At 35.0% G+C, this 27,875-nt stretch overlaps 1 protein-coding gene and 1 long non-coding RNA gene across 5 annotated transcripts in view; one reads left to right on the top strand and one right to left on the bottom strand.

The window, feature by feature from the left end:
• SNTG1 (syntrophin gamma 1) overlaps positions 1-27,875 on the bottom strand; it is a 235,069-nt gene that overhangs the window by 88,004 nt on the left and 119,190 nt on the right. For 2 of the 4 annotated variants that reach the window (XM_060681983.2, XM_034429744.3), the window contains 6 exons: positions 18,050-18,102; positions 13,815-13,949; positions 9,947-10,003; positions 6,972-7,029; positions 6,198-6,241; positions 6,071-6,112 (listed from right to left, as the gene is read on the bottom strand). In XM_060681983.2, the coding sequence (XP_060537966.2) occupies positions 6,071-6,112; positions 6,198-6,241; positions 6,972-7,029; positions 9,947-10,003; positions 13,815-13,949; positions 18,050-18,076 (363 nt within the window). In that variant the 5' untranslated portion in view covers positions 18,077-18,102. Of the gene's footprint in view, positions 1-6,070; positions 6,113-6,197; positions 6,242-6,971; positions 7,030-8,598; positions 8,650-9,946; positions 10,004-13,814; positions 13,950-18,049; positions 18,103-27,875 lie in introns of those variants that run through there. The other 2 variants (XM_060681985.2, XM_060681986.2) reach the window with 2 other exon arrangements.
• Positions 8,743-12,186, top strand: LOC117672778 (uncharacterized). The gene is made up of 2 exons (XR_004593360.2): positions 8,743-8,839; positions 11,933-12,186. It is a non-coding gene; the product is annotated as an uncharacterized LOC117672778 (long non-coding RNA).

Genomic DNA, 27,875 nt, shown 5'->3' with positions numbered 1-27,875 from the left:
TTACTGTACATTTTTCTTGATGTAACCATCACTATATTAATTTATAAGGGACAGATATGACAAATTATTTAATATCCATATGGGTTTCTAGTGCGAGATGACTAACTTAGTGTTGACAAACAGGCATCAAAATGACAGAACTATGTTATGTTAGCCTTGTATTGGAGAAGTAACAGATGGCTTATCAGAAGGAAGCTATGCATTTGTTTGAGACAAAAATTGAAAACAAGGCAACTATGTGGAAATCAGATTGAAACAAGAAAAAGGTACTGAAAAATACACAAACCTATTTACTCTGCTGATTAAATATATATATATATATATAAACCCCAACAGAAACATCAAAACAAAAGAATACAACAATACTGTAACATAATATAACATTTCTCAAAATGTGGATCACAGTCTCTTGCAAGGAGACCCAGGAAATGCCTTCCTTACATGTATTTTTGGGCAGTTTGATTGAAAAAGTATAAATGCAAGACATGCAATTGTTCCAAAGCTCTATATGAAACCCAAGTGTTGTTTTGAGGGTTTTTCCCCCCAGAAAACTACATTCTTCTCTTAAAGAAAGAACAATCATGCCTGAAGGATATGATGCTTTTATGCAAAGCTCTAACCATCTGACCTGACATTCACTGCCCAGAAAAAATTACAATGGATGGTGAAAAAAGAGCAGATGGAAAGAAAATAGGGTTTGATTATTCCAATAAGCCGAGAGACAAGTCTCAAGCAATTTACATTCTGCCATTGTTCTGCAAGTTGTAGCATTTTAACAGAAGATGGTTTAAGCCAAACAAATACCATTTTTTCCTAATTTACTAGGATAAGATTACCTTCAAAGTGAAAGTCAAATGTAGGAATTTCATTAAAGTAAGCAGGTTTATACTTCCAATTAAATATACAGCTTTAAATGTTATCTTATTGCTTGCTTCTAAAGAAATGATTTTACTTTGTAAACTTATACATTTATATCATAGTTTTATTTGACATATAGATTAAAGTACAGGTAGTCCTTGATTTATGACCGAAATGGACCCTGCTTATGATGGTTGTATGGCATGATGGTCATAAAATGGGTCATTATGGCACCAACCTTTTTTAATGAGGGTTTTTTGCAACAGTTGTTAAGTGAATCATAGTGGTTGTTAAGTAAAGCCACGATCATTAGGCAAACCCATTATTCACTATAGGACATTTTTTGCTGAAAACTAGAAATAAACACTGCTTTTCATCAAAAACGTAAGTCATGGTCACGTGACAGTGAGTTGCTGCAAAAGGCTGGGTGACCACGAGGTGGTGGTAGTCGTCAAAATTCCAGAATCAGGTCATAAGCACCTTGGGAGGGGTCCATTATAATTTCAAATTTGAGGGGTACATTGTAAATTTTGTTTCTACTGAGTCTAGTTCCAATGAAATAATTTATTTTCAGTGGGTAGGGTACTTATAAATTGTAAAGGGTTAATTGTAACCCTGTACAGGACTGCAGTATAGTACCAATAACAATAGTACTTAGGCCTATATACCGCCCCATAGCGCTTTACAGGAAAAAATGTTACTTTTTGTAATTTGCATTCCATTGTAAAATGTTTCCCTAAAAATAAGACCCTGTCTTATATTTTTTTGAACCCCGAAATAAGCGCTTGGCCTTATTTTTGGGGAGGTCTTATTATTTTGGGGAGTGTGGAGCAAGATGGGGCTCCTCTTGCCATCTTACCTGATTTCCAGCTCTCCGTTTAAATATTTTCGGGGAGGGCTTATTTTAGCGCATGCACTCAAAAGCCCGATTGGGTTTATTATCGGGGATGTCTTATTTTCAGGGAAACAGGGTATATTCTGCCTGTCTACATTTAAAATTATTACATTACTGTATAATAAACATAAACAAATATTTAAGTGCATCAAAAAAATGTAGGTCACAAGAAAAACAGAATGTTGCTGACGCTATGAAATGACAGCATTGAAATTATAGTTCTTTTCACATCAGTTTCAGATGATAACTGGTCAAACCCTTTCAAATCACAGCTGACATAAATGCTAAGCAATTAAAACCTCTTTATATTCTTCTAAAAGTTCCCTTGGTCCTCTCTTTCAAAAACAAGCAATGCTGCTTTTAAAAAATAGACCTTTAGCAAAATGAAACATAAAGTTGATAAACACAACTCTATGCTGCTAGGTCACTTGGAGACTGCATGCATTTGCCACCTTCATTAGGAAAAAGTGTAGCCATGATGAAAGCTGTAAGAAGCTTTTCATGAAGGTGTGGGTGAATACTATCTCTGTGGAACAACAAGCAAAGCCTTTCTTATTTATGATATGATTATTCCATCTGACAGTTGTAGTGAAAGAAACTGATGCTTTATTCCAGAAATGTATTAAGATATCTCAAAACAGAATCACATTATGCTCTTTTAATGGCCTGAACAAAAGCTTTCAGAACTTTCTGAAAATTTAGCCAAGATTTGAAAACTAATCCAAATAGTAAAGAAGTCATCTGTCAACATTTATGCTATTTCCTTCACTTCTTTATAATAAACTTTAAAAACAGAATTTATTTATGTTTCTTTGAATAGGGTACCATCTCAGAAGACTCAAAATCCAATCTTGCTTCTTTCTGTTCTCAAAGAGATATAACAGAATAATAGAATAATAGAATAATAGAATTGGGAGGGACCTTGGAAGTCTTCTAGAGTAACCCCATGCTCAGGCAAGACACCCTATACCATTTCAGACAAATGGTTGTCCAATCTCTTCTTAAAAACTTCCCTTGTTGGAGCATCTACAACTTCTGGAGGCAAATCATTCTACCAATTAATTGTTCTGTCGGGAAATTTTTCCTTCATTCTAGGTTGCTTCTCTCCTTAATTAGTTTACATTCATTGCTTCTTGTTTTTCCTTCCAAGTGCTTTGGAGAATAGGTTGACCACATCTGCTTTGTGGTAGCCCTCTGCGTATTGGAACACTGCTATCATGTCACTGTAGTCCTTCTTTTCATCAAACTAGACGTATCCAATTCAGTGGTGGGTTTCACTTACCTTTGCTATCAGTTCGCTCGCATTTGATGTCGTCCAGGCGGGTGGGTGGAGCCTCCCACTGCCGCTACTACCAGTTCGCACAAACTGGGGCAAACCAGTAGCTACCCACCACTGAACCAATTCCTGCAACTATTCTTCATATGTTTTAGCCTCCAGCAAAAATACGATTTTTGCATTTAAAAATGTAAACTATATATAAAGCCTTGAAGATTGAAAAAGGTATCTTTTGAGAGGTTTTCAATAAGTCTTCTCATGGCTTTTTGTCAGACTAAACAATCTTCACCTTATGGTTAACTTTAATTTTATTGGGGGAGAGGGGGAAAAATGTGAAAGGAAATAGATTGAAGCATTGCTGGATACAAAAATATATGTGCTGTAATATTTTAAAACCTAATATTTAAAATAAAATTATGGGATATTCCCCTAAAGACTTTCAAACTACTCTGGCTTTAAAAATAGCTATTGTCAACTAAATAAAAATGAATTGTTCTATCAGGAAAATCCATCAGGGATTTTGAAATTATTAAAATGAGATATTTTACAAGTTTTATAGTTGGTACTGAAAGAAAACTATAATGTGATACCAATTTAAAAAATCACCATGAAGAATATCTTCAGTTTAAAAGATTTGATGAAAACAGCATCTTGTTCTTATATCCAACAGCTATTATTTAACAGATCCATATTAATAGAGTCAAAGCTTTATTGATCAAGAAAATTAAAGCAGACAGAATAAAATTACATTCCTTGGGGATATCAAAATCTGTAAACCATCAAGCTGCTTTACAATTAGGTCTCTATTTCCTTCCCATGTATTCTTATCTAGATTCCTAAAATAGAATTCTCTGAAATTCTTACAAATTATATTTTAAAAATGAACTTGTTCCTCTACATGGGAAGAGGCAACAATAACTTATAGTTATCTGTCTCTATAAAATATATTAAATTACATATTGTTTGTCTCATGGAAGAAGGAAGATCTTATTTAATGATTCTCATATTACTGTTCTAAGATAGTCCTTGACCTATAACAGTTGCATAACAACCATTCAGAGTTACAATAGACCCCTCCCAAAAACTACTTATGACTGGATTTTGAAGTTATAATGTTTGCACACACACCCTCACAATAGTGGTCATGTGATTGTGTGTTGGATGCTTGGCAATCAGGTCACCTTTATGGCCATTTTCAGCATTCCACAGTCGCATGACTGCAATTTTTGACATTTTTTGTCAATTTCTGTCATTTATTTTTAGTTTCCAGCAAAAAAAAATAAATCCCTCCCACTGGACAGAATGGATTTGTTTAACAACCATGGCATTTGCTTAATAACTTCTGCAAAAAATGTCAAAATCGGCTCTTATCATGCGATGCCTTGACATATAATTTCAATGACTTAAAACCACAATTTGACTTAAACCACATAAGTTGAAGACTACCTGGAATAATATATTCAAAGCAGTGGAAACAAAGCAAATGTATCCCTGTAACTTTTTAAAAAAAATATTACAATTTTAGGGTGTATCTGTTTGTTTTAAAAGATTATTCCCTACAGTACTGTATATCATCATCAAATAATGGTTTTACTGAACAAATGAATCAGACATCAAAAGAAATGCTAAAGAAATTTGCTGGGCAAAATCCTAAATCCTGGAATACTTGGCTACTATACTTATTATTTGCCTATAGAGAAGTACCCCAAATGGACATAGTCCATTTGAACTATATGGTAGGTGACCTCATGGTATTCTAGATGTTATAAAAGAAGGGTGAGTTAATAGAACTGAAGGTGATAGAATTGATTTCGTAGCCAAATAACATATATCCGTGTTTGTGTGTGTATGTGTTTGTTGTGCATGCTTGTGTACATTCTTATACCAAACTTCTTTCTTCTTAAGAATTTAGATAAATATATATTAGAATGGTTGGAAAATTTTTAAAAAATTTTTCAATGGGTTCAGGAAAATTTAAAAATCAACTCAAGAATCAACCTGAGTTTCTCAACTTGACTGATTATCAGATTGAACCTCCTGAATACATTCTTAAATTCCTTGATCATACACCCTCTAATTTTTAAAGATAGCTACCAGTAACTAAAATAGACCTTAGTTTATTTTAGTTACTGGTAATAAGACCTTAACAAGAACAAGTACTATGACCTGAATCAATAGTTTGATGGGATAAGAGAGACTTTAACATTTTTAACTCCCATTATGGTAGCAATCTGGACCAGAGCTAGACTTCCATACCAGCTATTTACATTGAACTAAAGTTCCTATTGACACAAGTGAGAATTTTATTTATGTATTTAGTTCAAACAGTTATAATGAGGTGCAAAAATAAAATCTTCACATCAAGCTTGTGATTTTTATATATATCTTATATCTGTAATAACTTAATGGAAACTGTGTATTCTTGATTTTGTCTTGTCTCTCTGACCCTTTTATCTTGTATATCATATGTTCTGAAGATAAAACATGAGGAAAGATTTTTAATGTCCTTGTAATGCCTGAAGGTTTAAAATAACATCTAAAAAATCCTTCAAAATAAATTGCTGTCCTGTGACACTTCATTTGTCTTATTAAAGTAAGAACTATATGAGAAAGAGTGTAGTCTTACAATATTTCAAGCCTACATAGAGAGCTTCTCAAACTAGGCAAGTAGTCTCAAATGTTACAGGCAACAGAAAAATGGCATTTTCCCTCTTCCTAGAGGACTGTAAATAAAATATGCTCAAGAAAAATTTTCATTTCTATTTTTTTTAATTGGGGAGAATACAAAAGTCAGTGTTTTCCCACAACTTTGTGCCTACAAAATATCTCCAGAAAAAAATGGAATGGCAAAATCCTAATGTAATATGAGTGATGTCACATCAGTGAAGAAGGTACACTATCTAAATATTATAATCATTTAACAACCTCAGAATAAAATAGAGTTAAATTATATAGGAGCATAATGAACAATTAATAAAAGTGCAGCAACATCAATTTATATTAGAAACTGTAATGGATTAGAAAAGGTTATAAAAGCTCACCACTTCTTCATGCCTGCATTTTCTTACATTAATTCCATTAATCTGTTGAGGAAGAAATAATAATTTGAGGAAAGGGTATGCAGAATAAATAAATAGGATTTGACTAACAGACAACTTGTTTACCTACCTGTAGAATTGCATCTCCTATGAATAGTAGGCCTGAGAGTTCCGCTGAAAGAAAGAAAGAAAGAAAGGAGGGAGGGAGGGAGGGAGGGAGGAAGGAAGGAAGGAAGGAAGGAAGGAAGGAAGGAAGGAAGGAAGGAAGGAAGGAAGGAAGGACATTTTTCATTTCAGTCTTCTCTATAATTTTCCACTGGCAGCATCAGTGGGGCAAAATATAAATAAAACAATGAAAAATAATTGAAAAATAAACTGCAGGTTTATCCCATACCCAAACAGAGTGCCTTAACTAATTTCCCTAAAAATCTAAAAGAAAAATCTGAGCATATATGTTCACAAATGGGAAAAAAAAACCTTCACAGTGAATAAAAAGTGGACTGCCTCCAGTTATCTCTGTCCAACTTACAAATCTGCAAAGACGTCAGATGCCCACATCCAAGCAATTAAACAATGTCTGATCTGATGGGATCCAGGTATTCATCTAGTTCATTTTCAGGAGCTGGATCAGCACATTATATAGACTCAGTGTAATTTTATGAAGTGCATGTTTTGCTCGTTTGGTTTATGTTATACTTTTATTGTTGTTGTTTTTAATACTACTGCTTTTAATCTCTGTTAGTATTCTGAGTCACTTGGTGAGCGATGAACATTGAAAATGTTGTGCTCACATTTATAATGAAATTCCCTCTCCCAAAAAACAGACTGTGAATCAGGCAATAAAAAATAAAAGAAGAAAGAAAAACATAGTTAATTTTATTAAAGAAACTGAGTAACAACTTACTTCTTTGTTCTTTGGAAATTTTGGAAACAACCACAGGAATATTATGCTCTGCTCCTCCCTATAAAAGAAAGAGATCATACTTCATTGAGTCTACTGTTAACTTATAAATACTCTATTACTACATTTCTTTTGCTTTAGCTTCTTTTTTGAAAATTCAAAATGAGTAAAGTAACTTTCATCATTCTTTTTGCTAGTGACCGCATGAATGCAATCAGTCCTTTTGTAAAGAAGAAAAAAAAATGCTGCCAATATTATGATATTCTGCATACACAAAAAAGAAATGATTGACAAAGGAATACAAATTCATATAGCTTTTCCCAGATTTCTCATATTATGGCATCAAATCCACTTCATAAAAAGCAAATGGGCCTAATTCTGAAACAGGGATGGTGCTGTGAGCAATTTCTTGTCCGGCTGGCAAAGAAAATACAAACAAAAGCATACAATTGAAGGATTGAATGGAATGTAAAGTTTTCTCTGGTTTCTTTTGATTTTTCTATTCTCCATTCTTACACGCATAAAAGTCAATAAGAAAATGAATAGAAAATCTGGCACAAAATAAAATAAGAATTCAAAGATAGTTAACAAATGACTGTTTCACATTGAAGGGTAAAAAAGAAATGAAAAGCAAAATAAATTGGAGGCACATTTTTCTATTTTTTAAACAGTCCATTGATTCATATTGCCAGGAAGGAAAGAAAGATGAAGGATTTCAAAGTATAAATTATTTTTTAAACAGTCCTATTTGGCTTTTCTATACCAAAATTCACTATTCAAGAATCAGAACCTTTGGAGTTATTTTTTTTAAAAAGTTTTATCTTAATATTTATTGGCTTTTTGAGATTTTTTTAATGTGTAAAAATAAAACTATTCTGTGTGCGTTGCATGCAATACGTAATCAAACCTACAATCAATAGTCATGGGAATTTCTTTGTGTTAGAGATAGCTCTGAAAGTGAATACTATTTATCACTTTAGAAAAACAGATTTAGAAGTACTGGTATATTTTGATTGAACCAATTTTGATAACACAGAATCTTAAAATGATAGTGTGAGTTAAGCGGAAGCTCAAAGCAACAATCGAGACAGCAATAAATGAACTGTTTCTAAATTTTAAAAAGGTAGATTTTGATGGAAGCTTTCAGAGAAAGCGTCACTGAGGTAATTCTGAAGCCAGGAAGAAGATAATGCAACTCTGGGGGTTAAGGAAAGTGATTCTTAGGCTTGAGAGGAAGAAGAAGGGAGAAGCTAATCAGATAAGCCCATTCAGTCATTCTTTGTACATTCAATGTGATATGAAAATATCTGAAAACAGCTCTTTGCAGTGGTGCAGGCTACTTCTGCTGACAGCCGACTGCCTGCAATTGGTCAGATTGAATCTCACCAGGCTCAAGGTTGACTCAGTCTTCCATGCTTCCGAGATCGGTAAAATGTGGACCCAAATTGTTGGGGGCAAAATGCTGACTCTGTAAACTGCTTAGAGAGGGCTGTAAAAGCACTGTGAAGCAGTATATAAGTCTAAGTGCTATTGCTATTGCTCCCTACTTCTGATTATAGTAATGGTATAAATGAAGATACAACGTTCATACTTAAAGTGCTGTCATCTGTACGAAGTAGCTTATTATTACCATGTGAACTGGAACTCTAATGGTAAAGCACTCATCCATACACAAAAGCTCTCTGCTGCAGAGAAAAACCAACAATGCATAGAAACTAGCTCTTTGTGATGTCACAAGTGTGATTGTCTCACATGAAATGCAGACAACAGAGAAGGAGCTGCTTGCAATTTCTTGTTGTTGGATTAAAGAAACAAGGGTAACCCCTAAAAATAAGTCTTCAGATCACGGCCTGTTCCAAAGAGTGACAAGGGTAAGACAAAACTTTTGCATCAGACCCTTAGCTGTTATTTTGAGATAGTCAGCTATTCATATCACAAGTTTAGGTTTGGAAAATATAATGGTGGAAAATGATTAGAAGAACTCAAGAAGCAGAAACAAAGCAACTATAAAAGTTAATTTCCTAATTTGCTAAAAACATCCATAAATATTGATGTTTTGACTGAAACTTTTAGTAGCGAAAGATGACTATCAAAAGCATTATATCACAAACTATTAATACATTTTCTATTTCAGGCTTTATGCAATTATTTCAGGGGAAAATACTTTCATGATTTATATTTATCTCTCACTGCATGAAAGGACAGTAAATTGCAATTTTGGGCAGCACTCTATTTTTTTTTTTTAATTTGATTTATATGCCGCCCTTCTCCGGAGATTCAGGGCGGCTTACAATGTGCTCAGCAATAGCCTTCATCCTTTTTGTATATTTATACAAAGTCAGCTTATTGCCCCCACAACTGGGTCCTCAATTTACCTACCTTAGAAAGGATGGATGGCTGAGTCAACCTTGAGCCTTAGCGAGATTCGAACCTGCAGTAATTGCAGGCAGCTGGTCTTAATAACCAGCTTAATAACAGAGTGCCTGTTTATTACATACTTTTTTATATAATAATGGAATAAGGAAGTGCCCATTGCATTATCTTTCAGTCTGGTATTCTCAACATATTTTTCAACCTTATCATCATAAGAGAATTGGATAATTTTATATATCTAACGTACGTACAGCAAAATTGATAATACCAAAATAATATTTTCTGTTTTATTAACAAGCAAGTTTCAAAGAATGCAGAATTGCAGATTTATTCATTGGTTGTAATGTGACAGCTATTTTAACTCTTTTACTGACCCATTTTAAGTTCCACTTAAGACCACACTTTGAGTGACTGTCTAAAGTTTTGTAAAAGTAAATAAACCTCTAATAAAAGCTTTCATGATACACTGAATGGACAAAGAAGAATATAATACAATGACAACCCTTTAATCTTATTAAACATATTCCCCAAAATATAAAATCCATGCTTGATACAATCAGACACACACACACACACACACAGCAATAGAAAGAATATCATACTACCTTTATACTTAATCCAAATCCTCCTACAGTTTGTCTTCTAATTGTTACAGTTCTTTCCTGAAAATAAATCAGATTGAAACATTTCCTTAAAAACAACTACAATCACACTGCATTGTCTCTTTTTGGCTTTGTGCTATATAACCATTATCGAGTTTTGAATTTCATATATGTATTGTCATATGAAATTGCAAAACATATATACCTAAAGTGGCAATCTGAATGACAATACACAAATACAGGTAGCCCTTAGTTTAATGACCATTTTTCAATGACAGTTCAAAGTTACAACAGTGCTGAAAGTGAGGTAGTTATGACTGGCCCTCAAAGTTCCAGCCATCATTCCCTCATATGATGGAGATTTGGTTGCTTGGCAACTGGCTTTCACTTATATGGTTGCAGTGAGTTTGTTCCCATAGCTTTTCATGGTTCACCATTGGAAACCTTCCCTGCTAGCTTCCCACAAGCAAAGTCAATGGGGAAACTATAGCAAAGAAGGTTGCAAATCGTTTGGATACGTCTCCTCTACATTGCAGCAGCCACCCTCAGCCCCTTGCATCATGTCTCGCTGGCCCATTGTGCACTTTCATATATTCTGCAGTAGCCACAAGAGATGCCATGCTTATATCATGCCATGCTTATACCATGCCAGCATCTTGCACTCTGCAGCAAGAAATCCTGTCTCCACCCACATGTGACATGCTGGACTCTCCTGCACCCTGCAGCAGCCACAAGTTTCATTATGTTTGCACTGTGCCACTTGGCCACTCTCACACCCTCCTGCAGCCAGCAGCAGCTACTTACTTGACCACCAGCCTGCTTGCCCATCACCACTGCTTGTGAGCAGGCTGGGAGTTTTAATTTCCTACCAACTTTGCTTGTTGAAAGCCAGTAGGAAATTGGCAGGAGATACCCACCAAATGACCTGTGATCCTTGCCTAACAATAGCAATTGGAAGTTCCAGAATTACCATCCCTAAGCAATGTGGTCACATAATGTCATGCTTTATAACTGCATCATTTAGCAATGGAAATTCCAGTTTCATTAACTGAGAAGTACTGCACTTAAGTTGTATTTGTTTATTTTCTGGGTGATTCAACTATAAACGCATAACACAAAGCTATATATGCAGTCATTTTTCAACATCTAAATCTCTGTAATTACGCATTAGGTCTTCTCAAATGTTCTATTGACCAACGTAAGGCAATGTTTTTTTAAAATCAGCATTATGAACAGCCTTGCTGCATTGGGCCAGAATCTGCATAAATTCAGCATTTTGTTTCTCATATGAGCCAACCAGGTGTATACAGGAATAATTAACTTGAGGCCTTGGCTATTAACATTATTAGCTTTAAAAGGAAATTGAACAAAATCACAGAAAATAGCTCTTACATTTTAACACTGTTCCCATGTAGCAGGCATTTGTAGACAATTTGCTGCAATCCAAGTATAATACACTTCAAGATGATAGACCTGCATTCTGTGAATTTAGGTAATCCTCTTTAAAGTTATCCAATTTAATACCCATCACCACAGATTAATTATATTCTGTACGGAGAACAATGTAAAACATCTCTTTTAAATATTCCCAGCAGCTTCCTGGAGTCACTTCTTCTCCTAGTATTTTGAGAGATCAATTCACTGTCTTCATACTATGATGTTATATAGCTTGACCACTCTACAATTTTCTCTGTTAAGAGACCCAAATGGTCTAATCTTTCATAATGAGGGAGATATTCAAGCTTCCTAAGCATTTTGTTTTCCTGTTCTGAATTTAGCTTTCATTATGCTGAATAATTTGATAATAATCTGTGGCCAAATTGCCGGTGTTGTGTTGGCAACTAATAAGAATAAGAGTGAACATTGTGTTTTTTAGGAACTGATATTAAAGAAAAAAAAAACATAAAGAGGTGTGACAAATTCAATATTTTGATTTGGCATAACAGCCTATTTAATGATTTATTTTATTTTATTTTATTATTTTTTCAGGCATCCAAAACTGAGTGTTTTGACCGAATTGTTCAAACATGGATATGTCACCCACAACAGGGTCTTCTATACATCATTAGATTATAGCTCTACAGGAAAAATGTTAAAGAAGAAATAAGGGAAAACAAGCTGAATTAATAATCTTCCAGCAAAAAAATTCTTTGGAGCCATCCTCACTCAGTGAGCCTTGCCTATATTTTGGGGTCCAAGATCTGTGGAACTTGTTACATCGACATTGTAGATTTTGTTTGGAATTCTGTGTGTACTGGTTGTTTTTTCCAGTTCTTTTTATATCCCAATACATTTCTAACCAGAGTTTTATTTTAAAGAAATTTCTCCTTCAAACTTCCCCATGTTAAAGCCTACATGATGGGAGTGCTACCTCTGGTATTTCAGATTTGTTGTAATGTTTATTTCTAGGTTTTTTGGATAAGGAAACCCAAAGTGCCTTTTCTGATTTTCCTTAAGAGATTGGTCCTTTACGGAATGATGAAGAACTTTCCAGCCGGAACATAGCCAAAGATTTAACCTGAATAGTGCCAGTTTATCTTAATTTTAAAAAAAAGAAAAAAGAAAGCAAAAGCAAAGGAAAACAAAACAAAACTGGGAAGCCACTGGAAGAAGTATCTTGGTGAAGTTTGAAATTTCCCCCCCTACCTCGTACATGTAAAAAAGCTTCTTCAGAGGAAAAAAATCCTGGAGCTATTTCTCTGGTAAAAATAGTAAATTCCATTATCCAATGGATATAAACTAGGTAATGAATTGCACATAACTTTAACCTGTACATAATGTTCAAGAAATATATCAAGTAGATGTTCCAGCTTATTAGATAAAATTGTGAAACTTTTAATATGTAAAATCAGATATAATTCGATAATAGGTTTTTATTGGTATATTACATAGGATAATTCATAAGGTGAAGCCATGAATTCTCTTCCTAAATTCTCCTCATTTATCTTTACTTGCTTAATCAATCTTTTAACCTCAATCATCCAGTGCTGTTCAGTGTATTCTTAATAAAACATTTTTTCTCTGGCTTCTTTATCTTAAAGCAATTTATTTATTATCCCATTATACCATTCCATTCTTACAAAAGGTGCTTGAAATGACTTATTCTGAATGACATTATGCTATTAATATATTACAGTGGTGGGATTCAGCCGGTTTGGGCCGGTTTGAGTGAATTGGTAGTTAAATTGCTGGTTGGCCCCTCTCCTTCCCTTCCAGGAGTCTCCACGCACCACATTTTGGTTCCCAGGTAAGTGCAGGGAGGCCTACTAGGCCAAAAATGGGGTGCAGGGGGAGCGGTATGCTCCCCCGTGGTCCATTTTTGCTCCTAGGAGGCTTCAGGTAGGTCTCCTAGGCCCAAAATGAGGCATGAGGGGTGCGATGCATTCCCCTCCCCCGTGGTCCATTTTTGCTCCCAGGGGGGTGCAGGAGGCTGAGTGCTGCCTGTCACACCCCCTGGTCATGCCCACCATGGCCATGCCCACCCAGCCAGTCATTAGGGCAGAGAACTGGTTGTTAAATTATTTGAATCCCACCACTGTATTTTTATACTATCTATCTGCACTCATCAGATTGTGGGGGAACAATGTAAAATTAAGAAGAAGTCATGGAACAAGATGTTAATCAGAACCAAAATGGAAGCCAGAAGCAAGCCTGAAACCAAAGATCAAGAGATCTTATTCCAGAAGAAAGAAACAGGAAGTCTTCCTAGTTTATCTCCCTGAGTGCTGTTTTTTTAAAGACACAATATTCATTCTGAATTCAGTATATATCACTTCATCTACTTTGCTATTTCTATGTGGAAAAACAACTCTGAAAGTTCAAAATGTATAACAGCTTTAATCTGGAAGATACTATGAATCATGTTACTTACTCCAGAATAAAATGGTTCACCAGACACACAGATGACATCTTGTTCTTGAATTGTCAAAATATCTTTGGCTAAGTGCAGCCGCACTTTGAAAGGCTCCTGATTACCATCCTGTAGCAAACAAATCCCTGTCTTTGACTTTAAAAGGCAGAAGAAGAAAAAAGTTTTATTAGTTGTCTAATTGTTTATGGACTATTTATTCTAAGGATCAAAAATAGTTTCCTTTAGTTTTTAATTGGAATATTCAGTAAAACCAATAAAATAAGGTATATCTCAAACGATCCATTAAAATTCTCCCAATTATCAGAAATATTGAAACATGCAAGGCAAAAATTACTAATAAAAGTTTGGAAACTCAGACATTAAGTAACATTTAAATATTGAAAGTATCTGGGCTTCGTACATGGATGAAGGACTAAAACTTTTAAAATGTGATCATAAACTAAAAAACCCTTTTGTAATAGCAGGGCTTATGTTTCAGTATCCTACATAGGCATATAAAATACAATTTGCACATTATTTGATAGAGTAGCAACCTGATAATTTTTTGTTAAAGTTACAGCATTTGATTAACTAAAATTATTAGGATTACTCAACAGCCAAGACCTTAACTGGGATCACAGAAACACTATAAAAAGTTCCACTAATGATCCCTCTGTTTTATTATTATAATCCAGTAAATAACTCTTCAATGTCCAAAAACAAATTCAATACAAGTGCTTTTCAGATTGTAGCCTAGATTTGTGAATTAATTAATTAATTAAAATTAATCCACAGCTATTCTGGAAAGACCAAGGCCCATATGGCTATTAGAAATGTTGTATAACCTACAAGGAAAGAGCCTGGATAGCTCAACAGACAGAAGCACTGTAATTTAACACCAGCTGTCTGCAATTAAATTAAGATCGAATCTCGCCAGGCTCAAGGTTGCCTCAGCCTTCCATCCTTTCTAAGGTAGGTAAATTGAGGACCCAGTTTGTGGGGGCAATAAGCTGACTTTGTATAAATATACAAAAGTATGAAGGCTATTGCTTAACGCATTGTAAGCCGCCCTGAGTCTCTGGAGAAGGGCGGCATATAAATCAAATTAAAAAAAAAAAAACAGGTTGTAAACTTTCTATTTCAAAACTTTTCTAATTTCTTTTTCTAAAAAAAATAAATTGACTCATTATTTTGCTGATGTTCATCTTCTTTTCATTGGAATTTAAGGGTATGTGGGATTTTCTGGATGGACAGTTTATATGCTTGGAGGGTGCAATGATCTCTGACTTCATCGTCCTTTTCCTCTTTTGAATTTCTGACAGAGATATTCTGACAGAGATATTCAACATCTTACAACCTCTTTGTAGAGGTGTATAAGCCAGGTGCATAAACATCCAATTATGGAAATCCCATTGGAAGCGAACTGTTTCTTGAAATAAGGAACAAGTTTGTACACCTATTCAGTACATTATAGACTCTAATACTCTTCCTCAACCAGATCAGCCTTCAGTTGTACTGGTTTTAAATACAAGGAAAAGTAGTCCAGTACCCCTGGAGGGCTGTTATAAAATCTGCAGTCATTATGTCAGCCAATAAATGTTAAATATTAAGAGTAAATGTTACATTTTATCCATTCCAGCAAACTCATGTCTGAGCATTGTGTGCAGACCTGGAATCAATGTCATGTTCTCAATTTTAGAACTTTATGACTGACGCTGGTTCTTCACACCCCTCTCTCTAAATTTCTTGTTTCTTTCAATTTGAACTTCATGATAGCAACTTAGAAAACAAATATGGCTTTCAGGAAACAGAAAAAAAACAACAACCAGGAATGATGGAAAACAAATACAGAGTGACATTTTAATCTGTTAATCTCCACCAAATAAGGTTAGCTGGATGACAGAAATGTGTGTTGATCTGTATTTTGGAAGAACAGTTCCTAATTCATATGATGGTTTTTTGGCATAACATTTCTTGAAAAAAAATGTATATAGTTATGTTGTGTTGACTGTATATTCGTCTCCTGGCTAATTACCTTATAAAATCTCCCAAGCAGCTTGATGAAAAAAGCTAGGGGCAAGAATTAAATAACATCTAACTATACAGTAGGCCTAATTAAGCATCACAGTGAAATTAAAATAAGAGTGAGCAGTGGGACGCACACAGGCAAAACCTATTCGGAATGAATAAGGAAATCAAGCATGAGAAAAGCAAAAACAAAACACATCTCAGCAAACACAAAAACACAGTTCATTGATATGAACCCCCTAGTGTTATTTCACAGTACAATAGCTGCGGCTATACAATACATCCTTAAACTATTATTCCAGTTCTGACTTTAAAAAGCAGTGATTTATATAAATAAGACATGTTTTAGCCTTTAGAAGGAATAGAATTCTAATTTATTTCAGATCTACAATAAATCGTGCTGATTATATTTATATAATCTGAAATTTTTCTGGCAGAAATTTTTCTGGCAGCCAGCAGAGTGTTTGCTGGCAGCCAGAAATAATAGCCTAGAAACTAGTGGATTGTGATTTTACTGAACTAGGGCTGCATAAAAATCTTGGTTTACGTAGGAAGAACCTGGCTAAAGAGAAATACACATAAAGGCCTACGAAAAGAAAAGAAAACATATATGCATGCATGGAGCTTGACCTTGACATTTAATTATCAGTAGCATCGATTTCTGATCCCACTTTGCAGACACACTAATTTAATTTAATTTAATTTAATTTATTACATTTCTATGCTGTTCAATTCCCAAGGGACTCTGGGCGGCTTACAGCAAAAATAATGTGAACAATGAACATAGAAAAATTATTTAAAAACATTATAAAAACATTTTAAAAAACATTAAAAGCCCATGCACACCATTCATGGCCAGATCTTGCAAGATTGCAAAGCGAGATCAACGGCCCCAGGCCTGCCGGAAAAGCCAGGTCTTCACCGCTTTCTGGAAGGCCAATAGGGTGGGGTAGTCCGGATCTCAGGAGGTAACTGGTTCCAGAGAGCTGGGGCAGCCACAGAGAAGGCCCTCTCCCGCGGGCCTGCCAGCCGGCACTGTTTAGCTGACAGGACCCGGAAGAGACCAACTCTGTGGGATCTTACCGGACGCTGGGAGCTACTTCAGGGATATTTAGAAGAACACATCCTGGGCTTTTGTCTTTTTTCACTTTTTATAGTAGCTTGCTAATTCAAAACTGTTTGTAATTATCTGAATAGTTTCTAATCATCTTATTCCATTCTTATTCAAATTTATCCATTATTCTAAGTCTCCTTCCTTTTACTTACACTCTCAAACTAGAGAGATATGGAAGTTGCATCATGTCCTCATGTATGCGGTTTTATGAGTTCTGTCCTTTATTGGTGATGGAAAGGAATTTCTCTATACATGTACCTCATACATGAAAGCATGACCTAATATAATACCTGTATCTCCAGTCTGGGAGTTTAAGAAAAAAAGTATGCTATATCGAGTATTTTAAAGATGGCCTCTATATATTCCACCTACCAACACTCCTGAGCTCCAGAGCCTGAAGACCTTCTAAAACTAATGCACTGCCTATAATCACATAAAAAATGCAATGACCCATGAGTTCAATTCCTCATACAGGGAACTGACAGATGAGCCTCATATAAATTAAAGCTCATATTCTTTTGTTTTGGGTTAATGCTAATAAATTCATTATTAGTCATACTTAACACTTTTTTTAAAAAAAATTCTAGCATTATTTATAATTAGTTCTTAATGATGCTAGAATATGGAAAAGAAGGAAGTGGAAGATTAGGAGATAAATGTAGAAAAAGCTCGGTAAAGAAAATGAAAAATAAAGGCTTTGCATACCACATTCATAGTCCAATGGTCAGCATGGAATTAAAGGGGATAAAAAGAATGCATGCATAAATGTGTCCATGAACACATAAAGAGATTTTTTTTATGGTTCATTGTTTTCTTATATATATATGGTTATAATTGTAGATATGATATTAAGTGAAGTGTAGCCCTATTAAAATCATCTTTGCATTTGTATGAAGCTTGATTTTGTAAACACAAAAGCATTCAAAGAATGGAAGTTTGAGAAGTCGCTTGTCCCTGCCCTGGCTATGAAGCTGATAAAGTTTTGCTTTATTTTTAAATATGCAAATCTCCATTTAATAATTCATATAATACCCCACACAAGGTTTTTTAATGAGAATAAGCGAGATAAAATAAGTACATATGTACATGCTTAAGTTAGAAAAATTTGCACTACCTCTTCACATGCAGTCCTGAAATCCATGTGCTATGGCACCAAGAGATAATTGTCTAAAAGAAGGGGGAAAAGATATTTAATAATAATAATAAAAAATGAAGACAGCAAAGAAGAAATATGCCCAAATTTGAGGTATTCTAACAGTTATACATTAAATACCATTTAAGGCTAGCTAAATGTCTATTCTCAATCATCCAGGTCAGGGTTGTCCCAAAGATGTTTTTCAAAAGGCAACTGGACTTTCTTGGTTTTTTCCTTGAAAACATTTCACTTCTCATCCAAGAAGCTCATCCAGAACTGAAGAAGCTTCTTGGATGAGAAGCGAAATGTTTTTAAGGAAAAAAAAGAAGAAAATCTAACTGCCTTTTAAAAAGCAGCTTTGGGTTAAGGTAGCTAATTTAAAACTACCTCCAAATGAATTTACATACGAAATATCATCCCACATTCTAATTTTGCTTATAAATGTAAGCATACAGGCTTATTCTATTTCAGTACAAAATAATTTTTAATAATGTAAATGCCTAGAAGAAAATCTGAAATATTAGTAAAAAACTGAATGGTATTAAAAAGAAAAAAGAAAAGGATAATAGAAATAACATTTTTGTATATCTGTGTACTGGAAAAGCCAAAACAGTGCATCTATTCCATCTGCATACTTAGTGTAAAAGAGTGAGGTTTGTATTTATGGAAATATCTGCCACATTATTTAATTTTGCACACAGTTTTCATAATCAAGAAACAGTGTGAGCATATAAAACCTCCAGACATGGCTAACAAATAAACCCTTTGTATTATTATTTTTATTTGTTTTGTTTTATTGTTATTTTAATGGTTTTAACTGGTTGCTTATTGTACTTCACCCAGAGTTAACATTTGTGAGACATCGAAAAAATAAATCAAAATACTATGAAATCGGTTACTATGAAATAAGTGTGAAAATGATAGCACCACCAGACAAATTTATTGAGAAAAAAATTATATCATGAAATAAAGCTTGTCATTCAAACAGTTGAGGCTATTCAAAGATTGTGTTCGGAAATGAATTAATCTGTAAAGTTTCTTTGATTGCAGTTTTCTGGAGCTGGACCCTGCTTTCTATCTGAAATTTCATCAGATTACAGAGGAATTTCCTGTACTTTTCAGCCAGTGACTTTAATCTTTAGGACTGGGATCACACCTATCAGCTTCCCATCCTAAATTGAAATTCACTATTACATTATTTATATTTAATTAAAAATGGAAATAATGCAATTTTTAAAAAAAGCAAACTAATAATACAAATACATTATATTTCAGAGTATCAGTTTAACAAATATTGAAATAGTTTAATTATCAATCTTTTACTTTTCAAGCCATATACACTAAAGTAAAATACTTTGAGTAAAATACAAATCACGTGCTAGAAAGCTTGCTTCTGAGCTAAAAACATCAAAAAAGGAATGTACAGCAGATTACTGCAATGCCATAGCTAAAACACATGCACAATGCACAGTGCATCTTTCAAAGTCTACACATTTCGCAGATACTGTAATTATTTTGCATACATACAAGTGTAAAATTTTGAAGCTATAGTATAAAAAAATAAATACAAAACAATACAAAGTATTCATTTTTGTAGCATATTATATTGATCTAAGTTCACTATACTACATTAAGAATATATGTAGCCATATGCCCCAGTCATACAGGCAGTCCTTACTTAACAACCATTTGTTCAGTGACCATTTTAATATAAGTGCTGAACCACAAGCGGTCCTTGTTTAATACAAGTGCTGAACAACTGTGGCAGCATACCAATGTTCATGTGATTACAATTGGCCACCTGGTGACCATCTTAAAATTATAATGTCATAACATCCTGCAGTGACATCATAATTTCTGATCGCCTTTTCTGACCTTCATTGCCACCTTCCAACAAGAAAAGTATTTGGGGAATCAGAAGGAGGTAGGAAATGGTGACTATGTGACACCGTGCTTAATGGCATTGCAGAATTTGCTTAATAACAGCAACAGCAACTGGAAATGCAGGAACTGCTGTCACTAAGCAGCACAGTCACATAATGCTGTAACTCAGTAACCAAAATTACAACTGTTAAGTTGGACTACCTGTAATATTATATATATTTGGTATCGTTAATACAGATTAAAGTATATTTTTGTCAGGCAATAATATATACTAACTGAACTCACTTTAAAAAAGGTCTTCATTATTATCTGTTAATTCTGTATACTGACAAGAAATAAAAGTTGGAAGACAGAATAATCCATCAGTCTAAAAATAAAATTAAGTCATATAGTCTGACCTTTAACTTTTCCAAGCTCCCTCTTTTAGTAAAAGAACTAAGAAAAACCAGGAAAAAATTGCAATATGACAAAGAGACTTACACATTGCTATTTCAGTTTCATTTTCTTAGCTATCACTACTGTGTACAGATTCTATTTCTTCCAAGATGGAAAGTTCATTTTTATCCTCTTGGTAGACTTCCAATCAGAAAAATAAAGGTTTGCTCAGATTGAGTCAAACTTTCTGCTCAAATAAATCCTCTCTAGTGAGGATTGTGATACTGTAGATAAAAAAAATTATGTTATGAGTTGTTAGAAAACATTTTGGAAGAATCAAAGGTCAGCAATATATGAGCACTCTGTCTTGTGGCATTTATTATTCTAAAAGAAAGTATTTCATTGGCAGGTTGTTTTTTTGAAATTCAATTTTTCAGTCTATCCAAGGTATTTTTCCAACTGTAGTGCAATAAACCCATTAACAGTACAACCACCACCAACAAAAACTGAACAGTATTGTAAGAACATTTGTAAGAAAGAGAAGACAAATATCAGTGCAAACTGGCTGCAGGATCTGGAGCAGATCCCAGAAATCTTCCAGAACAGAAAGCAGTCACCATCACAGTAGCAGAAATGCAACAGTGAGTCACAAACTTGAAGAGCTGGACATTACCTGACCCAGACTTGATCCAGACCTACTGGCTAACAGCAGTACATGAATGGCTAGCAGCACAGATGAACCAACTGCTAGTAGAAGGCTTCCACCAGATTGGCTAACACAAAGAAGGATAGTGCTGATCATAAAAGAGCCTCATAAGGGAATCCCCACCATTCAACTACTGGTAATAACTTGCTTCTCCACCACACAGAAAGTCTATCAGCACTAAAGCTGCCAATTTGCATGTGGGCTAGCAAATGAACCCAATTCAGAAGTGCAAAGGGAACAACGCCAAAGGCTCAGAACAATTATATCACCTTCCCAAAATATGCACCTATTTATTTCTTATATTTTTAAGAATTCTTATATTTTTAAAACATTTTTGCCCATTTATTATTTTATGTAATCTATTTAAAATATGCACTTTCATTTAGTGTTCTGAGACACCAAGAGAAATAGCCAAAACCAACACGATACTTATGTAGCCAGGTAGCTACAGAAGTCAAAAAGCTATACTGTATTGCAATTTTACAGTTACACATCACATATTTTGATTATGTTTGGATAGAGATTGTTCAGAAAAGCCAACATATTACTGTATAAAGCTGTATAGCAACAGCTTTCAAAGCCAAGAATATAAAATTGCTTCGTGCAAAAATATTCACATTGAGGACATATTGCTGACTACTGGGGGTTAGTTGTGAAATAATATACTGCAACTATCTCATGTCAATTGTGTCTGCTGTTTTATTAGTTAATTAACTCTCCAAATCTTCATGGTTTGGTGAAATTATTTTTTAAACAGGTGAGTCACAATATGTTATGTAGGAATGTGGAAAGAATTGGCTCCCTTCTCAGCTCCAACTTAGTACCAACTTTCAAGTCATCAAAAGGAGAATATTACAAATGGAATATACAAAATTTGAGATTTTTGAGGCAGAAGAATTTTTTAGACAGTGGTGGCAGCATATGGCAATTCCTAAATAAAAATGAACTGCTGTATTCTCATTTTTCTTCTGTCTTCCATCTGACAGACACTCAAGTTTTCAAGAATAGCAGATTCATTTAACTCAGCTCAGATGGGATGTGCAAATAAACAACACCGAATAGGCAGCTTGGTAACTATACTTGACAGTCCCTTGGCAGACAACTTTTATATAACACTGAAAAAGCATTTTAAAATACACAATTAAATCATTTTTGTTGCAAAGGGAAATCAATGGCATGCTACTGTGTGCTCCTGGAAGCAAAGCTTTTTTAATTATTATTCACTTATATAAATAGGCTTGTATCTAGATTTCTATAAAGGCCAAAGTTTCTTGTAGTTAAAAGGAGAACTGGGATGAGATTGAAGTTTCCCAATGGAGGAAAGGATGAGATTGTGTGGTTCCTTCTTCCTCCTATGGGTTATCCCAGTACCGATTTCCACACTGTTCAAATGTCTTCTAGACATTTGGAAAAACAGCATCTATGCTATATAGCAAAGAAAAGCCTTTGCCCTAAAGATACAGTGTGCAACACGAGCAAGTCATTAAGATCATGTAATTATGAATTTGACCTTAAAACTGCTTTGCTATGAAGGTCACATTACTTAAAAGCAGGATAATGTATCAACTCTATTTTGGTGAAGTTGCATTGCTGTTGTTTATTGGATATTGGCTATACCAGAAATCTTACATGCAGTTCTAAGGGTTCTTTCTTTTCATTATTGCACAAGAAAATAGCACAAAAGAACTTGCCCAATAGATTAATGCTTTCACATATTCCTATCCTGTAAATTGGAGCATTATAGAAATGAAATACTGTCAGTGGTTAAACCTTGTCAGCACAACCCAAACAAGCAAAACTAAATTCTGAATTTTCACCCTCAAAGGGTGAACTGAATTATTGAATAACATATATATTATTAAGAGAGGCTAAGCAAATGAGAACACTGAACACTTGACAGAAATATATTCTTGTAAAAAGACTACATATAGACAACTTTCATTATTTGTTTTTAAAAGCTTGAAATGCAAAAATGCAAGCAGTCTGCAATCTGTTTTGTGTTATATTCACGGTCTGCCTAGAAATAGTGCAATATATCTTATAGAGTGGTTCACAAGCAGATTTGCCAAGCCTTTCTTTTTGCTGTCAGTCTGATCTCTATTATTTTCAGTCTTTCTGTCATCACTGCTCAGGTTTTTTGCTTCCTGTTTGTATGGTGGCTCAGTGGACATGGATAAAAAGGTATTTTTGCTGCTGCTGTTGCTGCTGTCATGGCTTTTCTATTGTTACTATCTTTGGTTTGTACTCAGTCTGTTTTCTGATGCTTCTCTTGTGTTAAATGCAAGATTGGGGGTAAAATAGACCCTAAAAGTCTAGAATAAAAACAGAGGTGAAATCCAGCAGGTTCTGACAGGTTCTGGAGAACCGGTAGCGGAAATTTTGAGCAGTTCGGAGAACCGGCAAATACCACCTCTGGCTGGCCCCAGAGTGGAGTGGGAATGGAAATTTTGCAATATCCTTCCCCCAGGAGTGGGGAGGGAATGAGAATTCTGCAGTATCCTTCCCCTGGAGTGGGCAGAGAATGGAGATTTTGCAGTATCCTTCCCCCTGCCATGCCCACCAAGCCACGCCCACCAAGCCACACCACAGCCACCAAGCCATGTTCACAGAACTGGTAGTAAAAAAATTTGGATTTCACCACTGAAACACACGTATGTGTGTGTTTGTGTGTGTGTGTGTGTGTGTGTGTGTCACAGATACCTTGTTTGGAAAGATGAGTAGTACCATCTGGTCTCAGGTTCTCCCAAGGTTTCTTTGTTCAGAACTAGAGATATAAAGGATATGGAGACACAGGACACAAGTAGCAATTTGTCTCACCAAAACAAAGATTTCTAAATGTGTGCCTCAAGTTGGGTGATTGAAACAGAAATAGGATCCTGATAGTATAGAATCACCAATGGCCTTTCTAACTAAGCTGAGAAGGACCCTACAATTGTTTTATGTGAGGGCTTAAATATTTTTGTTGACAACCGTTTTTTGAGGAAAAGTTCAGAAGGTCATGTCCCCCATGATTAGTTATAAATTTATCTCAAATAATATCTCCCCCCACTTGTTACACATTGAATTTGCTTTTCTGCACTGATGAAGGTGCTCCTTGAGTGAAGTAACCAGTTTTGGTTCATTTGTCATGGATGGATCATCAGCTGGTTAGCTACAGTAGATAAATATTTCCTTCTTCTGCAGAGGTACAGGATTGTTTTTTAAAAAAAATTTTATTGAAAATTATTAAAAATTACAGGAAAAAAAAGTATAACAATATGGATAGAATTACTCTGATTTCTCTTCAGATCGTATAAATCTTTCACCTTTTATAGGATTGGTTTTTCAGGCCTGGCTGCAATGACTTATTGCTGTTGGGGGAAGACGAATTTTCAAAATTCAATGGAGGAAAGCTTGCTGATGTGCCAGACCTTGCAGTTAAGGCACTGCTGGAATATCAAGCTATCCTGGGCAATTAATCAATTGACTCCTAAAGATATTATGTCAACTCACTGGTCATAGGTCTCCTGAAGAACTGCAGGGAATGAGGAGTGGACATTTTTGATTTTATAATGGTGGCATAAAACCAAAAGGAGAAATGAACACCACGAAACACATAGAGCAACCTATGCCATGGCAGTGAAGGAACAGAAAAATATTCCCCCCTCTTCCCCTGTTTTTTAACAGAAAATCATCCAAGCAGGTTTTTCCAGGTAGTTCAAAGACTGACATAGTCTTTTAAGAGCCTTTGAACTGTTGAAAATGTCACTAAGGTACTGAATGAGTTATGGCCATGACCTGCATTTTAAATTCCATTTGCCAGGTACCGGCTGAGAACAATCATGTTAAGGAGACACTGTTTGATATTCATGCCTTCCTTCCAAAGGTAGTGCCACCTGCCTTGAAGATATCCCCATGTGGAAATAGTCATCACCCATTCTCAATACATGTACAATTCTACATAGCAGTTAAAGGTTTGTGATATATAATTCAAAAATGCATTCACATATTTAAACCACAATGATATTTGCAACACTATATTAATAAAAATAAGGATGCTGAACTAAAATAAGGGCAACAAGGTCATATCATTTGAGTTAGTGTTCTCCTCACCCATTTTACACTTCTAACTTAATGAGATGTCTGGTGACATTTAAAAAAAGACTGTGCATGTGGGAAAATCAAAGCATCATCTGTAATCTACATGTCAGGCTTGACGGATGCATATTTTTACATTAACCTTTAACAGGGAAATTGGACAATAGCTTACACAGTCAACAGGATCTTCAGCAGCCTTCAAAGTCATAGTTATATAAACCTCAGTGAAGGAGGGTGAAAATATCTTATTTCAAAAGACTTCATTGTGGAGCTCCAACATTATTAGGGCGAAGAACTCAATACATGTCTTCTGCTTTTTCATGAGATAAGCATTTTGGTTTTTTTTCTATACCGTATAGTTTTGGTAAACTTGTAGAGATTAAATCTTGTAGAATTAAGGTACAACCAAATAGTTGAATGATTTATGATTTTATAGAACATTTGCATTTTACTGTATTTAAATGAATCTTCTATTGCAATCTTTTATTATTTTTTAAGTATTTTAAAATTGTTTTAATTGTCAGTTGTATGCCATCCAGAATCACATTTAGTGAAATGAGTGGCTATATAAATTTTAAATATGTGCGCATGTGTGTTTGTGTGTGTATTCACACACACACACACATATAATTGAAGCGGCTAGATAACATGGGGGATAGAGTGTCATCTTTTGATGCTGGAGACAAATCTTGACTGGTATCTATCTTAGCCATTAGTGTCCTATCTTATCCATTGGTGAGCAAAGACCTCCTAATACTTCACCTGCCTAGCTCAAGATATGAAAGTGACAAGAATTAACAATGTCATGTCATCTTGGAGGTTATCCTGATAAACAAAGCCCATGCCATACTTTGGAAAACCAGAACAATCTGATGATATGTGGGCTACTGAACACACCAAACATGGACAAGCAAGAGAACCTGGAATTGATGGAATGCTACCATAACAGGGGATCTAGTGGGATGGGATATATGAAACTAATGATATGGGTGGACAGAAGATTGATATCCATAATAACCGAGGAATAGCTTGTTACCTAATTCTTCAACATAGTGAAGAGGAAGCTGCAATTACAATTTAAGATAAAGCAAGTACATATTACAACATGGACTCAAGAAGACCCAGAAGAACAATGGAATGTGTAGCTAATAATTGAAGCTGGAACATCACTGCCACCCACTCTATTACAGAGTAAATCAGCTGATATGAGACATAAGATCATGGATAAACTAACTACAATCAATCCTCAAAACCAATAACCAAGTCCCAACGGAGATGTACCATCAGATAGTATGCTAGAAAATACAATAGAGATCTCATAACAATCTCTACTAGCACCAAAACTCAAACCAATGAACTGCTTTGAATCTAGATAAGGAGGCTTCAGGATCTAATAGCAGAACAGGTACCAGTCACAATTACAGTAGCAGACATCCAACAGTGTGTCAATATCATGAAGAGCCGAACAGTATCTGGCCTGGACACCCAGACAACACATAGTCTGAACATGATCCACAACTAATGGTTAAAAAAACTAAAAGCAACGCATGAATGCCTAGCATCACAAATGAACCAGCTGCTAGCAACAGGCTGTTACCCACACTTGCTAATACCAGGAAGGACAGTGCTCATTAAACAAGATCCCCACAAGGGAACAGTAGCATTCAACTTCTGGTAATAACCTACTTCCCCAACACATGGGAAGTCCTATCAGCATACAAGAACATAAGGATTAGCACATGAACCCAACTCAGAAATGCAAAGGGAACAACACCAGAGGTTCAAAACACAAGATGCTCTTAAATAGAGCAGTCACCCAACACTCAAGGTCTAGGAACACCAATCTGAGCACAGATTGCATTGATTTCAGAAAACCCTACCAATTCTTAGAAGGACTAAAGGACAGCACTGATGCACTGATCATAACAGCACAAGAAAAGGCACAATATCCACAGAAGTCCTTCGGGAGAAGGGCGGTATAGAAATCTAATAAAAGTCAAAAGTCAAAAGAAGCAGAGGTCTACAAGTCTGGACAAGACCCAAGGTGCAGACTGTGCATGCAGAGACACTTCAGAGACAATCTAACATATAGTGGCAGGGAGTAAGATGCAGGCAGGTATAAGATTCACTAAACTGCACAAAGAAGTAGCTGGCTTTACATACAGGAACATGTGCACAGGACATATAACAAGTCCTATCTGAACAAGTCCAGATAGGAGAGTCCACAATAAGTCATGAGAATAAGAGGGCTAAGATCCTGTGAAGATTTGCTAAAATATTTCTCTCCATTTACCCTGAAAATTGGGGAATATGGTTCTATTTCATTTATTCTGATAAAGTTTTGTTCATTAACAGTTGAAAGATACCACTACAAAGAGTAAACTATATTTTTAGCTAGAGATAAACTTCACTCTGTCTTGGTTTGCAAGAACAAAGTGATAATTGATTTATGAGTAAGAACATATGGGTGATTAGTCTTACTTACTTCTTGGTGATATAGAAGAAATTTCTGTGCCCTTATAAAGAACTCAGATTAGTCTATTAACCTTTGTTTTCACTTTTTCAAGAAAGAAAACCTAGACATTGAATTATGCACATATCCCTAATGCTCGTCTATCCATTTAAGATTAGTACATACATCCATTATGAATTTAAAGCCCTTGCCATTATTAAAAATTATGTTGAGCATAATTTCTACTGACAAAATGGAAACGAGCATTATGAGCAAGTCACATTTAAGGCACATTTAAGACTAGATTATCT

This window comes from Pantherophis guttatus, chromosome 3, assembly GCF_059756535.1.
Source record: "Pantherophis guttatus breed Tessera chromosome 3, ASM5975653v1, whole genome shotgun sequence".
NCBI lineage: Eukaryota > Metazoa > Chordata > Lepidosauria > Squamata > Colubridae > Pantherophis > Pantherophis guttatus.
The sequence above is the reverse complement of the archived record's forward strand: the minus strand, read 5'-3'. Positions and strand labels throughout refer to the sequence as shown.